Genomic DNA, 13,639 nt, shown 5'->3' with positions numbered 1-13,639 from the left:
CTCTGCTGATAGTGACAGGGATGAAATAACTCACCTTTATTCTCACTGCTGGCACCAGTGTTGGCATCAGGGGCAGGCAACATGTCCTCAAAGCCCCAGGACACGATGTGCTTCCCTCCAAGCAGGCAAGAGGGGGATCCAGGGCCGCCCTCCAAAAGCAACAACCTTTAAAAAGAAAATAAAATAAAATTTCATGAAGAACAGCGGTAGGAAAAATCAGCTAAATTAAAAGTTAAGACAAAGACGTATTTAAAGTAATTATTCTGTCAGAGTTCATAAAGCACTCAAAGGAATCATCAATATTTAATGAAAAAAAATAAAAACAAAACACCCCAAACCCAATCAATGCTTTCAGATTTGATTTTCTAATGTCTTCTGCACAGGCCTGAATCTCAATCTTCCCTAAAGCTTTCAATAACTCTAAAGCCTTTTAATCATTTTTAAAGACATTCCTCCCTACACACCCTTAATGCATTTTCAGAGCTGCTGAAAAAGTTTATAAGGAGAAAAGTCCTACCAACCTGTAGAGAACATCAGCCACAGGCAGGGACCCCAGCTCAGTCTGTTTCTGTAATAGATGCACTGTATGAACAAAGGTTTTCAGCGACCCTCTAAAAGGACAAGAGAAACATGAATTAAAGATGTCTATTGAAGCCAGACTGAACACACACAACAGCAGCCATGGAGAACACCCAGAACCACAGCCACAATTCAGTATCAGCTCCTTTTCTAACTGGCATCTCTTTCCTGGAGGATATTCATTCTTTGGGGAGGAAGGGGAAGGAGGAAGAGAGGGGGACAGACAGGCAGAATGCTGAGGAACCTCTGGCCTAAATTCCACCACCTTTTCCTGGGAGAGGCTGAAGGCCCAGCAGGGAGGGAGAGCAGCAGCCAAAGGCTGGGTCATCAACAGCAGGTTCATAAAGACAATCCAGGCACCTGATAAAACACCTCAACGCTGCTCCTGAGGCAGCTCTTTCAGGACTTCTTGTAGCTGATTAATCACATTTAAATCTCCAGTGCAACCCATGTGAGCACTCCCACCTGGAGATGCCTATCCTACCTCTAACAGGAAAGACCAGACTCATCCATTTCTTTTCAAGATTCTGATTGCTTTTCACAGAATCATGGAATATTCCAAATTGGAAGGGACCACAAGGATCATCATCCAGCTCCAAGCCCAGCACAGACATCCCAACAATCCCAGCCAGTCCCTGAGAGCGTTGCCCAAACGCTCCTGGAGCTCTGGCAGCCTCGGGGCTGGGACCATTCCCTGTGGGAAAGAACCTTTCCCTGATATCCAACCTAAACCCCCCGACACAGCTCCAGGCCTTCCCTGGGTCCTGTCCCTGCTCCCAGAGATCAGGGCTGCCCCTGCACTGCCTCTCCTGAGGAAGCTGTGCATTGGGATGAGGTCTCCCATCACAACCCCAAATTTGGAAGATCCAGATGTCTTTAAAATTTTGTCTTTTACAATTTCTGTTTTTAAGGTCAGGGCCATTTTCTGGAAGATGTGGTAGCTTTATTTCCAGGTATTACAGCCCACTTAAGAAGGAGAATTTGGCTGTCTCAGGTTATGAGCTGCTTTCCTCACAAACAGGAGTGATCAGCTGCAGAGCTCCTTTCCCTGCACTCTGCTGAGTCCAACCTTTTGCTGTCACATGTGGCCAGTCAGCTCCCAAACTTTCCTCCTCCACACCCCAATCCCTGTTTTCCCCAGTGACATCTTCAGCTCTTTGCTTTCACTGATAAACCTCAGCCTGGAGAAAATTGACACCAAACACATTAAAGCACCTCAATTAATTATTTAAAGCAATATTTACCCTGTTGTTTTATTTTTAGCAGTAAGAAGCACCCAAGATCGCAACTAGGAATGTCAATAATAGTCTCATTTTCAAGGTTTTTTCTTCAACACATGACTTAGATATTTAAAGGAAAAGTGTGAGGCTTTCAGAGGTGAACATAACACAGTGGGATTTTTCAACTCTCTAAGCAATGCAAGGCAGACTTGCAAAGAAAATAAAAGATCAACCTGAAGTTCAAAAGCACTACTTGAAATTTAGCTCAGCTGCAACAGAACATCCCATATTTCCTGCAAATTGACATCTGGGGGAAAAAAAAAAAAAAGAAATGAGATTGTGTTTATCAAATCCAATTTCTCTGAGCTATGTTCAAGTACATTGCCTTTCAGATAAGGCAGTTGTCAGGACAGAATAATTTGCCACATACCATAAATTTCTCATTGACTTCATTAAAACAAGTGCACTAGAAATTAAGTAGGTTTCATTTGAATAAACCTTTTCCTAAAGCAAATCATGCTATATCCTGGGAACTGCAACATCTTAAATCAGAGTTAAACTCCACAGACAAAGCTGTGACCTGGAGAAACATTCAAGCCAACATTTCCAAAAGGGTCCTTGTGACTTTAAAGCCACATTCACGGGGCTTTGCAGAGGTTTTGTATTTCCTCTCCCTCACCCCAAGCCCCATCCTCTAAAAAAAAAGTAGGTCTTGATTAAAAACAATTATGACCAATTTATCCTCAACCACCTGATGCCAAACCCATGCAGGACAAGGGGTATTTTAACCTACAATGGTTGAACTCTTCAGTGGCAACAAAATGAAAAAAATACCTCCAGACATTTGAGTGATAACACTGAAATCCAATCTGAAAGGAATTGTCCCGAAACCCGGCAGTCCCACCTTCTCTAGACAAAGGAAGGTGCACAGAAGGGCAGGACAAAGGGAAAAGGAGACAACTTTTCTCCCTGATAAACACATTTGGAACCATTCCTAGAGCAATAGAAGCAGCAATATGCACACGAGGCATTGCTAACCCAGATCCCTCTGCTTTTACATATGCTAAACACATGCAAGAAAGAAATGCTTAGCAGTTTCACCCTTTCCAACCCAATATTTAAATATCAGAAAGAGAAAGGCTGGTGGCAAGCTAAAAATAAGTAGCACCAGTGCAGTCACCTCATTTTTGGAAATGGAAAGAGAGAATGAACACACCAACCACAGCATTGCCCAGGGGTGCTGGAGTCACCATCCTGAAAGGGTTCAAAAACACTGGATGTGGCATTTGGGGATATGGTTAATGGTGAATCATGGCTGGACTCTGCTGAAGCTCCTTAATTCTCTCTATTTTGCCAGTCAACTTTTGCATACTTGTGACCCCCTTGAGAACATTTGGCTGGGACTTCACCTAAACCTCAGGAACCTCAGTCTAACCCTTGAATTTAAGCATTCCAGGGTGATCCTCTGTTATTTCAGCTCCCTTACCTGGCACATGCCAAGGCAACCAGGGCAGCGGCAGCGTTTTCCTTCTGCTTGTAGGGGATGTGCTGGCCGGAGGGCGCTGTGTCCTCGAGCCAGGAGCAGAGCAGGGACTCGATGCCATTGAGGCAGTCAGCCGGTTCCTTGGTCAGGCTCAGGGGCTGGCAGTCCCGCAGGCAATTGAGCAGCACCTCGGCGGTGATGTTACACAGGGAAGGGTCCGTTCTGCTCTGCGACTGGATCAGCGGGAACACCAGCAGCAGCCCCATGCGGGAGGTGAAGGGAGCCTGCTCCGGCTGCTGTAACAAGCCCTGGCGTTTGAGCAGGGCCAGGGCCTCCTCGTCCCCGGAGCCATCGCGGTCGTGCTGCTCCTCCAGGGCCAGCTGGCGTTGGGCGTTCCAGAGGCCGCGCAGGGCATTGAGCCGGTACTCCAGCAGCCGCGCGTACGCGTTGCTCTGGTTGCCACACACCGAGCGCAGCCGCTCCGCCAGCTCCGTCGGGTTCTTGGTCTCGAAGGTCAGGATCTGGGGAAAGGGAGAAGTGGGTGTTCGGAGAGGTTTGTAAAGGGGGGAAAGAAAAAAAAACCAAAAATCCCATATGGCTCTGGTGTGGTTTTTAGATCGGCCGTTCCCTACAGCAGATGGAGGGATATTATTTTTAATTTCTGGGGCCGAAGAACAGGCGAGGGGTGTTGTGTCCTTCAGTGACAGCCATAAACCAAAACACACGGAATCCCATGAACCTCTACCCATGAAGCACGGCAAAGGACTGGACAGCTGCCCAGAGAGACTCCACACCCTCCCTCTCAGGACATGTCCTTGTGTCACCTGCTCCAGGTGACCCTGCCTTGGCAGGGGTTTGGACTGGGGGACCTCCAGAGATCCCACCCCACTGCTGAGGGATTCTGTGAGCCTGTCATTGCTGAGTCAGCATCCTCAGCAAACCCAGGCTTAGGGGCTGCTGACGGGGATTTTTAAGCTTTCAATAAACAACAACAACAACAACACAGATTGTAAAGAAAAATACACACACAGAAGAGTAGCTTGGAAAATAAACACTCCCCTCCTCTGGAGCTTTTTTCTGTAATCAAGGCAATTTTGCTAAAAACTTCAAAAGAGCTGCGGGTCTGGAGGGTCCCAGGGGTTTAGAGCCCTTCTATGAAAACTAATAGGTCACTAATATTGTGTAATCGGAACATGCTTGCTCTAGTTTTAGAGCTCTTCAAATAAACAAACAAACCAACCAACCAACCAACCAGTTCTCTCTAATTCACCAACAGTTCTGTTACACTCTCTCTCCCCTGCTTTTTTCCCCCCTCTTAAATTTTATCATCTTGCACTTAGTTACACCTTTCTCAAAATACTTCAAGCTGCTGCTGTAGTTAAAAACCCTAAAAGTCTCCTCCTCATCATTTCAGACAGAAGAAAGAGGCTTTTTTGGCACTTCTAAATAAAACTGGAGACCAAGTTGGAACAACAGAAAACAAGTAAAGCATGACACAAAAATGTATTTATGGTTTAGTAGCCAGCCTGGGACTGGAAAACTCAAGAGTTTTAAGTAATCTGCAGGCAACTTTTCTCCTTCCAGCAAACAACAACGCTGAAGATCAGCAAAGTCACTTAAGCTGTGGCAAGCTCAAGGAAAGCCATGAGCCAAGCATTTTCTGATACTCTGGATCCAGTATCCAAAGGGATTTGGTGTCCAAAGGGCTTCTGGCCATTTTCCAAACTGTCTCATCCACCCTCACACACAATCTTTGGCCCATCTTTATGCTGTAAAACTGTCCTTCTCCCGTTTAATAAATAAATACAAACGTGGGAAGGGGGAAGCTGCCATGGGGATGGCATTCCAGGGTTGTTTGTTTTGTGGGGTTTTTTAACTGCAGGCAGCAGTCATAGAGATCATGAAATAAATGTTTCTGGCTAATTGCAGACTCCTGAACAGCTTGTTAAAATGCTGCAGGACAAATCACATCTGCCAGTGCCACAGAGCCCCTGACTAAAGGCAAACAGCTTTGCAGTAGGACATTCACCACTAGAGCCAGGAAAAGTTCACTCGAAAGGAATTCACATTGTAATTACACTTGAATGGATGTTGCATTGAGCTCCTTATACCTAATAAACCTCCTTTAATTAATTTCTCCAAGAGATCATGAATATTAATTCCTAAACCACATATTACACATTTAAAATAACCACCTCCTGTTAAGTCGTGTGTTCTGCTGTCTCAAAAATAAGTTTGTTTCCTATTCTAGATGGAATCACTTCCTACAACAGTTGGCTTTTGATTTTCTTGAACTAAACTGGATGAATTTTCTACTGAGTGACAACAAGCTGCAGAAATGGAGGGAAAAAAAGAGAATTAATGTTTGCATTTTGATAGTAAAATGCTGAAGAAAACAGGTCTGTGGTCTTTGTTAATAACAAAGATACCACCACAAAAGACAAGCTGGGATGTACTTGGTGTTCCATGTCTTGCTCCTCAAATCCCACAGTTTAACAGGAAAATGTTTGGGTTTTTTTTTTTTGGCCTTTGATATGGCTCTACAGCTCTGAGCCTGTCTTGTAGCAATCAGGACGAGTCAGTGTCAAATATGTGCGGTTTTGCTGATGAAAAGCTTTTTCCTGCTGAAGTTTTAGTTTCTCCCTGATCTCACAGTTGCCAATTTGCTTTAAAAGCATGCATGGTCTGTCTGGGATGGGTAAGAGTGTTTCGCTTCAGTCTTTCAGAAGGGAAATGAGCACTAATTTGGGTAAATGAGACAGGAAGTACATCAGCTTCAACAGATTTACAAGATCATCCCAAAATGGGACTTACAGACTTTTGAGAATGCAGTTTACATCATCTGATTTTCATACATGGCTTATGGAACCAGTGGGAAAAAAAAATCCTCTAATTATTCAACATCATCTGAGGGTCTAACAGGCATTTGCACTTCCAGAAAGCAAGAGGATATTCGAAGAAAGGTGTGAGGTCATCTGCTACACAGGACACTTCAGCAAATGAAATTAAAGGCTGATTTCCTCAAAAGCCTTTTTGCTAGAGGTCAGTACTCAGAGCTACCTCCAAAAAGGAGCCATAAGACCAAATGTTCCCAGCGAGGTTGGGACAAACACTCCAGGAGATTCCAGGGTTCAGCCACATCCCAGGGAACTGCTCTGGCTCTCCCTGGGAGCCAAACCCAGCCCTTCCCACCCCAACAGTGACAGAGCTCCACTTGGTCCCTGCCAGATCCATCAGAGCTTTGCTCTGGATACATTAAAGACTCCACATAGGAATCCCAGCCCTTGCCAGGGTTCTCATATCTCCAGGCAAAGCTTGTCATCTCCTAACTATCTGAAGTCAAAACAAGTTAAAATAAAATGCAAGAAAACCCCCATCACGTTCTTTCACAAATTCTGATACAAACACAACTACCAGTGTTTACGAAAGGTAAAATTCCCTTCCCCGCTGCCTCTGGGCTGCCTCTCTGATTTGGGACTGATCTCCAGTACCCTTCTGGGGTGCCTTGATATTTCCCTGTGCAACATCTGAGCAGGTGTCAGAGGCAGGCACCAAACCCAGCCCCAGAAAACCTCACCTGAACCAGTCCCTGATCCATCACTTCCCAACTCCAAACATTCCTTGACTCACAAGGCCTGAATAGAGCCAAAAATGATGAAAAGGATGTAACAAACAAATCATTTGCCATAGAATGAGTTACCCAAGCAGCTGCTACTTACATATAACTAAAAACTGTGTTATTGAATAGTTTAATTGTCACTATTTTAATTTTACAGTATCTTATCCTTACACATTATTTCCTTGTTTGATCTTTTAAATCAATTTTAGTCAATATTTTAATTAGAACATGGTAGAGCCAAAGTTCAATCCCTTTAATTGAGTTTTTGACATCTTCTTCAACATCAAGGAGCACAAAAAATATCTGATTTTAGATGAACTATGGGGAGGTGTCATCTTCCCCACTGAATCCAACATTTGTCCTTTTGCATCCTACTACACGACCTTACCCAGGTAATTCTTCCCACTAAACAGAATTTTTGCCAAATCTGCTCCAGAAAGGAGTGGCTGCCATTCCCTGTTTTCAGGGCAACATGTTTTTCTGCTGACAGTAAATACCAGACTGAGTGCAATTAACACACACTAATATACATGAAGAGCTTTAGCCCGAGGTTTTATGACCCTATTAAGTAAATGTAAATGTGAGCTGTCACTAAAAGGCAGCTTTTTCCTCTGGCTACAATTCCTGCCCCTTGTCCTCTCCCTGTGTGTTTGAATTCTGTTGCACGGGGAACTGAGGAGCAGTGAAGTTGTGCACAAAGAGGGGTTTTTATCCTGAAGTCTGCATATTGGAAAGGGAAGACTCTAAATCTCCCCAGCAACGTTTAATTCTTTCTCTGCACAGTTCAACTGGCTGAAATTCACATGTGAAGATGAAGATGGTGAAACACTTCTCAGGATCAATTACATTCCTAATATCCCCCTGAGAATTAAACACGGATTATTCCCATCTCACAGGAGGTAAAAACCAAGCAGAAAAACAGAAACAACCTCAGAATGGTACAATATCTTTAAAAGCAGCATGAAAAAAATTTAATTCTATTACTCTGACCACCTCATTACAAGGATAAGGTCATTTTTCTTGTGCAGAGTTAATAGAGAGGCAGCACCACTTGTTTACTCGGCTCTTTTGTCTCTAGAAACACCAATAAAACAATGTAAAAAGACTGAATTACAAAAAGTATGGATTATTCTGTAAGGGAAAGAGCACAAGTGACAGTTTCAAAGGTACCCTGAGGATTGAAATACACATCCCAACTGAACCTGCTCCATAAACAACCCTGTGTCCCTGCTCTTTGTCTCCCACTCTGCTGGGAGCAGCATTCCTGCTCTTGGCATTTTCTGGGACATCCAGCACGAGGCTGCCTTGGTGCAAAATCCACCTTAATTTCTTCTGAAACATTTCCTAACCCCCCTCTAAGACCTTTTCCTTGTTACACCACGTGCCAAATATATATAAATATATACAAACATTTTCTCCCTGATGTTTTAGCAGCTGCTGCACTTTGCACCGTGTTTTAGTATTGCAGTTAAAAACTACAAGTCTCAAGGTTGTTCCAATTTTTTCTGCTCCAAGAAATTTTAACCTTATCCTCTTGTTCAAAGCCTCTGCTGAGTCCTGTGTGGAGCAGGGCAGGTTTTTAACTGCGCAGCTAAAAGCAGAAATTGTTTTCTTTTGTGAAAGCATTGGAAATCTCAGAAACAAGCACTAAGCCACTGTTATCTTTTATAATTTTATCCCAAATCATTTTTGTAATCATACAAATTTATGAAATAACCTTCGTATCTGAGACGAATTACAGAGAACAAGCAAGCTGAAAATAAAGAAAATGCTATAAAATGTTGTTTCTTTGTCCATTAAAGTATTTCTTTGGCTCTTACTCCTAGGTGAAAATGGCTGCAAAAGGTTAAGAAAAATCTTTGTAATTTAAACATCTGAGAGTGCAGATCACTGAATTAATCAGCTGCAATGGGTAACACGATCTATATTTGGGAAACAGATCTGCAAAATCATCCTTGAGAAGTTTCCTAGTGTTTCTCTACAAGGTTACCTAAAAATATGAATTCAAAAAAGCAAAACTCAGAGGCACAGTGGTCCATATTAGAGAAGTTTAATAAATTCCAAGTCCTGGCAGAGGAATCCTGGAGCACTGGGAGGGGATGCACAGGCAGGATGAGCGTGTTCCAAGCCTGCCACATGCCTGGATCAGCACTTTTCAAGTCAGAGGTCACAAGCCCAGGAAGGGTCACCCACTTAGGAAGGAGTCAATTGTTGGTGGTGGCAGTAGGGACCCGCAGCATGACAGAGGTGACGCTTGTAAATGGCACGAAGGTCACAAGCAGAAAGGTTTGGGAAGCACTGACCCAGATAATTGCAGGGAAGTGCTCTCTCCTTCAGCAATCAGGGAAAAGTGACAAAATGTTTTCTCTGGGCCGGGAGGAAAATGGGTGAAAACTTCCAAGTTTAGCAGAAACCTTCCAGTGTAAATCATTCCACGGCAAACACAAGTCAGTCACAGGACTGGCACATGGTGAGGAAAGAGCACCGGACTTCAGCTCTTCAGCCTCTCTGTGGAGGGCCAGCCCAGGCCACACTGGGGGGAAGAGGAAAGGCCACCACTTTTTTCCTTATTTGCTTCATTTTGATTATTTTTTTACCTCCCACTGGATAAAAGGTAACTATTTTCAGCACAGAGCCACACCTGCCTAGAGGCACCTCACTCTGTCCAAGGGAACAGAACTGAACAACAGTCCAAACCAGCCGAGGACAGACACCATCCCAAGAGCTACTGAGGGAGGAGCTGCCCTCCCAGCTCCATGGGAAAACCAGAGGAAGGTTCCCTGCCCTTGGCAGGAGGGGATCCTGGATGATCTTTAAGGTCCCTTGCACCCCAAACCACTCTGGGATTCCACGGTGACTCTGCAGATGAAATCGCCCTGGCTGAAGGGGCCTCCCCTCCTTCAGACAAACCCTGAGCAAGCTCCTGGTGTTCTCGACTCCAGGGAAGATGTTTGCCTGGGAAGATTCTGGAAGTGCTGCAGTTCCCTTTGGGGCACATAAAGGATCAGCTCAATGTCCCTCCTGGGTGGGCACTGACCAACCAAAATGTCATGGCAACACCTCCAGCCCTGTCACTGAGGGCTGTCTCCAAGAAGGAGAAGACTTTGCTCTGTCAAAGATTTCTGTGTGTGAAAGGTTTTAAAATAAAGGTCCAAAGGCTTCTGCAATCACTGACTAATCCAGATCTCTCCTGACTAGAGGATTTTAGTGGGGAAACCCACACCAGGGGCAGCTGGTTCATGCATATCCTTACAAAATTCTATCAAATTAAAAAAAAACCCAAAAACAATACCCAAAAACCTCACCTTATGTTTTGTAAATATGCTGAAACAATCTAAGAAGTTGCCACACATCACCGCAGAAAAAATAAAACCAGAGCAAAAACCTCCACATCATTTAAAATTCAACATACTCCTAGAATAAGTTGAAAGAGAAGATTAAGACTCCTGTAACGTACCATTAAAATATAGATGTATAAATGCAAGTGTATACAAACATACAAAAGAATAAAATCAAAGCCGCATGGGAGTCAAAATAACAAAATAATAACTTTTCATAAGCCTTTCTTGGCGTTACACCAGCACTGTAACATTTTTTCCTCTGCTTTTTCTTTTTATAAATAGACAGAACCTTTGAACAGAAGGACAAAGGAAACACATCCAAACACCCTGACATTAGTCACCAATACGCTCTTTAAAGGGATATTTAGGCAAAACAGACCAGAATGAATCTTCTCCACCCAAAAAAAAATCCATTAAAGTATTAAACATTATACATTTTTAATTAAGCACTTCAGCTCAGAAATTCAGCCAGGCTTCTGACCACCACTGATGAAGCACAAGAAGTGAATTAAAGAAGTTTCCTAATCAAAGCAGCAGCTGCAGCATCTCCTACCCTTGGCCAATAGCACATCCCAAGAGATTTCTGTTTGGACCATTTTCAAAGATATTTATTACACTGCAAGTAGGAGTAGAAAGAGTGTAAATGAGCTCTTGTGTAGCAGTCGATTGCATGGCCACGCTTCAGTCAGATGTGTGCACCTACTTCCACAAAATGGCTCCTCAAAGCCATTCCACATCACCAAAGTGCCCCTCATTTAAATAAAATCAGCATTAAAAAAAAAGGCAGAGAAAAGTTACAAGCTAAATATCTTACATTTGCACCACGAGAAATGTCATGCTTTTTAAAACCCTTCCCCCTCAATACCAAACCCTAAACCAATCTGCAGATATCTGAAAATTCAATTGACTGCTTGTGATCGATCAGTGGATGGAAGTAAAAGGCTTTAATAAGCTGTGACTTAAGAATAAAGGTCAAAATAAGTCAAAATCAATCCTTAGCAAAAATAAGCACCACAGCCAAAAAGTCGTGCTTAATTCTTTATTTAAAAGTTTTGCACTGCAAACATGAACAACAGGAAAAGAATCTTGAATCAGTGGCACTGGATTGCTGCAACACCCATTATGATAAATGTCATGAAGCACAAGACACAGGAGCACCAATTCCATTCCTATCTCTCCCAAACAACTGGAGTTTCAGAACATTCCCAACATTAACAAAAAAAATTCTCCAGAGCTGAAGTGTTTGTCAAGTGAAGCTGTGTGTCAAGTTTCAGGCTGGAACACACTTCTGGCCTGGCTGGCAAGATCTTTAAATAAGGTCTCGTTTGTTTTTTAAAGGATATCCTCCTTTCTTGTGATATAACATGAAAAATGCTGTGGGAGCACGTTATTTTTCTAGCACAGTTTTTAAACTCAATGCTGCTTCTAGAACCATGCCGTGGAATCAAAACATTTTCTTGCATCCAACCTGCACTGAAAGCCAGAGCAACTCTGATCACAGGGGAGAACCATTCCATGTTTATACACACAGAGGTAAGTCAGCCACCTTAAAAAAAAAAAAAAATATCTCCCTTTTCCTGTTCATGTGATATTTGCCAACATCCATTTCACGGGAGCAGCTGATTTTCCCAGGCCGTTCCGCAGCGTCCCGACACACAGGACAGCAAAACGCCCGTTCAGCAGGAAATATCTCCCCTCAGATAAGGCTGGGGGAAGTTTCCCCACAGCCCGCAAAGATTCCACGTCACCCCGTGAACAACGAGGCTGTCAGGACTGCTCGCGGATTCCTCTCAGCAGCAGCCCAGACAAGCGGCTAAAGCCTCACTAAAAGAGGTTTTTTTTTGGCCTAAAATGCCTGGGAGCAAACAGAGATAAAGCTCGGGCTGGACCGTCCCCTGCCCGCTCCCGGTGACAAAGCCCCTGTGTCACCGCGAGCCACATCGCCGGGGAGGAGGGTGGGGTGAAATGGGAGAAGGGAGGCACACGGGGGGGGAAGGAAAAAAAAAATGCAGAATACGAAATAGATGCACAACCTATAATCCGTGACATTCAGTCCTTCAGCGGCTCCTCCTAAGATAAAACAGCTGCACCGCCCGCCTGCAGCCGACACCACGGGCAGCTCCGGGAAGGTAAAGAGCTGGGATGAAAATCTGGGCTGCCCTCCTGACTCAATAATGATCACTGTCAACAGCTGAATAAAACACCCGGGCACCCCCCGAGCACGTCGTTGTAAGGCTGATGAATTACAAACCCTCTAAAAGTAACAGCAAGGAGACACAAAACCTTCAATAAAAATAAACGGGCCAAAGGCCACGCTGAAATCCTTGAGTGCGGCTCCGATTTCCAAACCTCATGGAGCCAAAACAAGGAGGACGCACCAATACTTCACCCTCCATTTACATCAGCACCTCACCATCCTCCTGCCCAGCTCCACTTTCATTATTATTCGAAATAAATTAGACTGACTCGAGACAAGCAGAACGCCTCGACACCGGCTGGCTCCGGGCTCCAAATCCCTCAGCCGGCATCCGCATCCAGCATCCTCCATCCCGGCCCCCCATCCTCCCCTAGTCATCCTCCCTGCACCCCCACCTCCCATCCCCCCGTCCTCCGGGCCCCAGGCCTCCGCTGCCACCGTGCCCCTCTCCCGAGGGCATCCTCCTCCTCACCCCCCGGCGCTGCCCCGTCCCTCCCCTCAGCTCCGGGGGCCGCCTCACCTCCAGCTCGGTGTCGCCGGGCTCGGCCACCCCAATGATCTCGCTGGGCAGCTCGGCCAGGTCGGTGACCCGGATCAGCCCGTCGTGCAGGAAGATGGTCTCCTCCTTCACCGACAGCCACTGCGCCGAGTCGGTGGCCGCGGCCGCCGAAGCGGCCGCCGGGGACCCCATGGCGCGGAGGGCGGGGGGGCTCCGCAGGGCTGAGGCGAGGCGGGTCCCGCTACCCGCCCATGGCGGGGGCAGGGCGGGGGCAGGCGCGTCCCCAGCGGCCTGGGCGCCGGACAGCCGGGGCGCGGCGGGCAGCAGCGAGGAGCGGCGCGTTGCCACCGCGGCGGCGGCGCTCCGGGGAGCTCCGGGAGCCGCCGTGCCCGCCCGCAGCCCCGCGTCCCGCGCCCGCCTCACACACACCGCTGACAGCGCGACGCCATGTTGGGGGCTGAGGCGGGCCCGGCATGCACCGCGCGGGGAACAATACACCCGGCCCCCTCCCAGCCCGCGGGGCCCCGCCCCGAGCGCCGGGACACGCCCCCAACGCCGGGGCTCCGCCCCCCGGGCCGCTCCGCCCGCACCGGCGACGATGCCGAGAGTCCGTTACCCCCCCCGGGTGAGCTTTACCCGCCCCGGGTGAGCTTTACCCGCCCCGGCTGTGCTTTACCCGCCCCGGGTGTGCTTTACCCGCC

The 13,639-nt window shown here is 46.2% G+C and overlaps 1 protein-coding gene across 3 annotated transcripts in view; it reads right to left on the bottom strand.

Annotated features, from left to right (window-relative positions):
* HECTD4 (HECT domain E3 ubiquitin protein ligase 4) overlaps positions 1-13,145 on the bottom strand; it is a 65,277-nt gene extending 52,132 nt beyond the window's left edge. For all 3 annotated transcript variants that reach the window (XM_066199442.1, XM_066199443.1, XM_066199444.1), the window contains exons 1-4: positions 12,960-13,145; positions 3,286-3,803; positions 522-611; positions 35-165 (exon numbers count right to left, since the gene is read on the bottom strand). In XM_066199442.1, coding sequence (XP_066055539.1) covers positions 35-165; positions 522-611; positions 3,286-3,803; positions 12,960-13,130 — 910 coding nt within the window. In that variant the 5' untranslated portion in view covers positions 13,131-13,145. The remainder of the gene's footprint in view (positions 1-34; positions 166-521; positions 612-3,285; positions 3,804-12,959) is intronic.
* Between the last annotated feature and the right edge of the window lie 494 nt (positions 13,146-13,639).

Source organism: Chamaea fasciata, unplaced genomic scaffold (genome assembly GCF_029207755.1).
Source record: "Chamaea fasciata isolate MVZ Bird 193981 ecotype frontalis unplaced genomic scaffold, bChaFas1.0.hap1 SCAF_18, whole genome shotgun sequence".
In the NCBI taxonomy this organism is placed as follows: Eukaryota; Metazoa; Chordata; class Aves; order Passeriformes; family Sylviidae; genus Chamaea; species Chamaea fasciata.
This window is presented reverse-complemented; position numbering and strand designations above follow the sequence as displayed.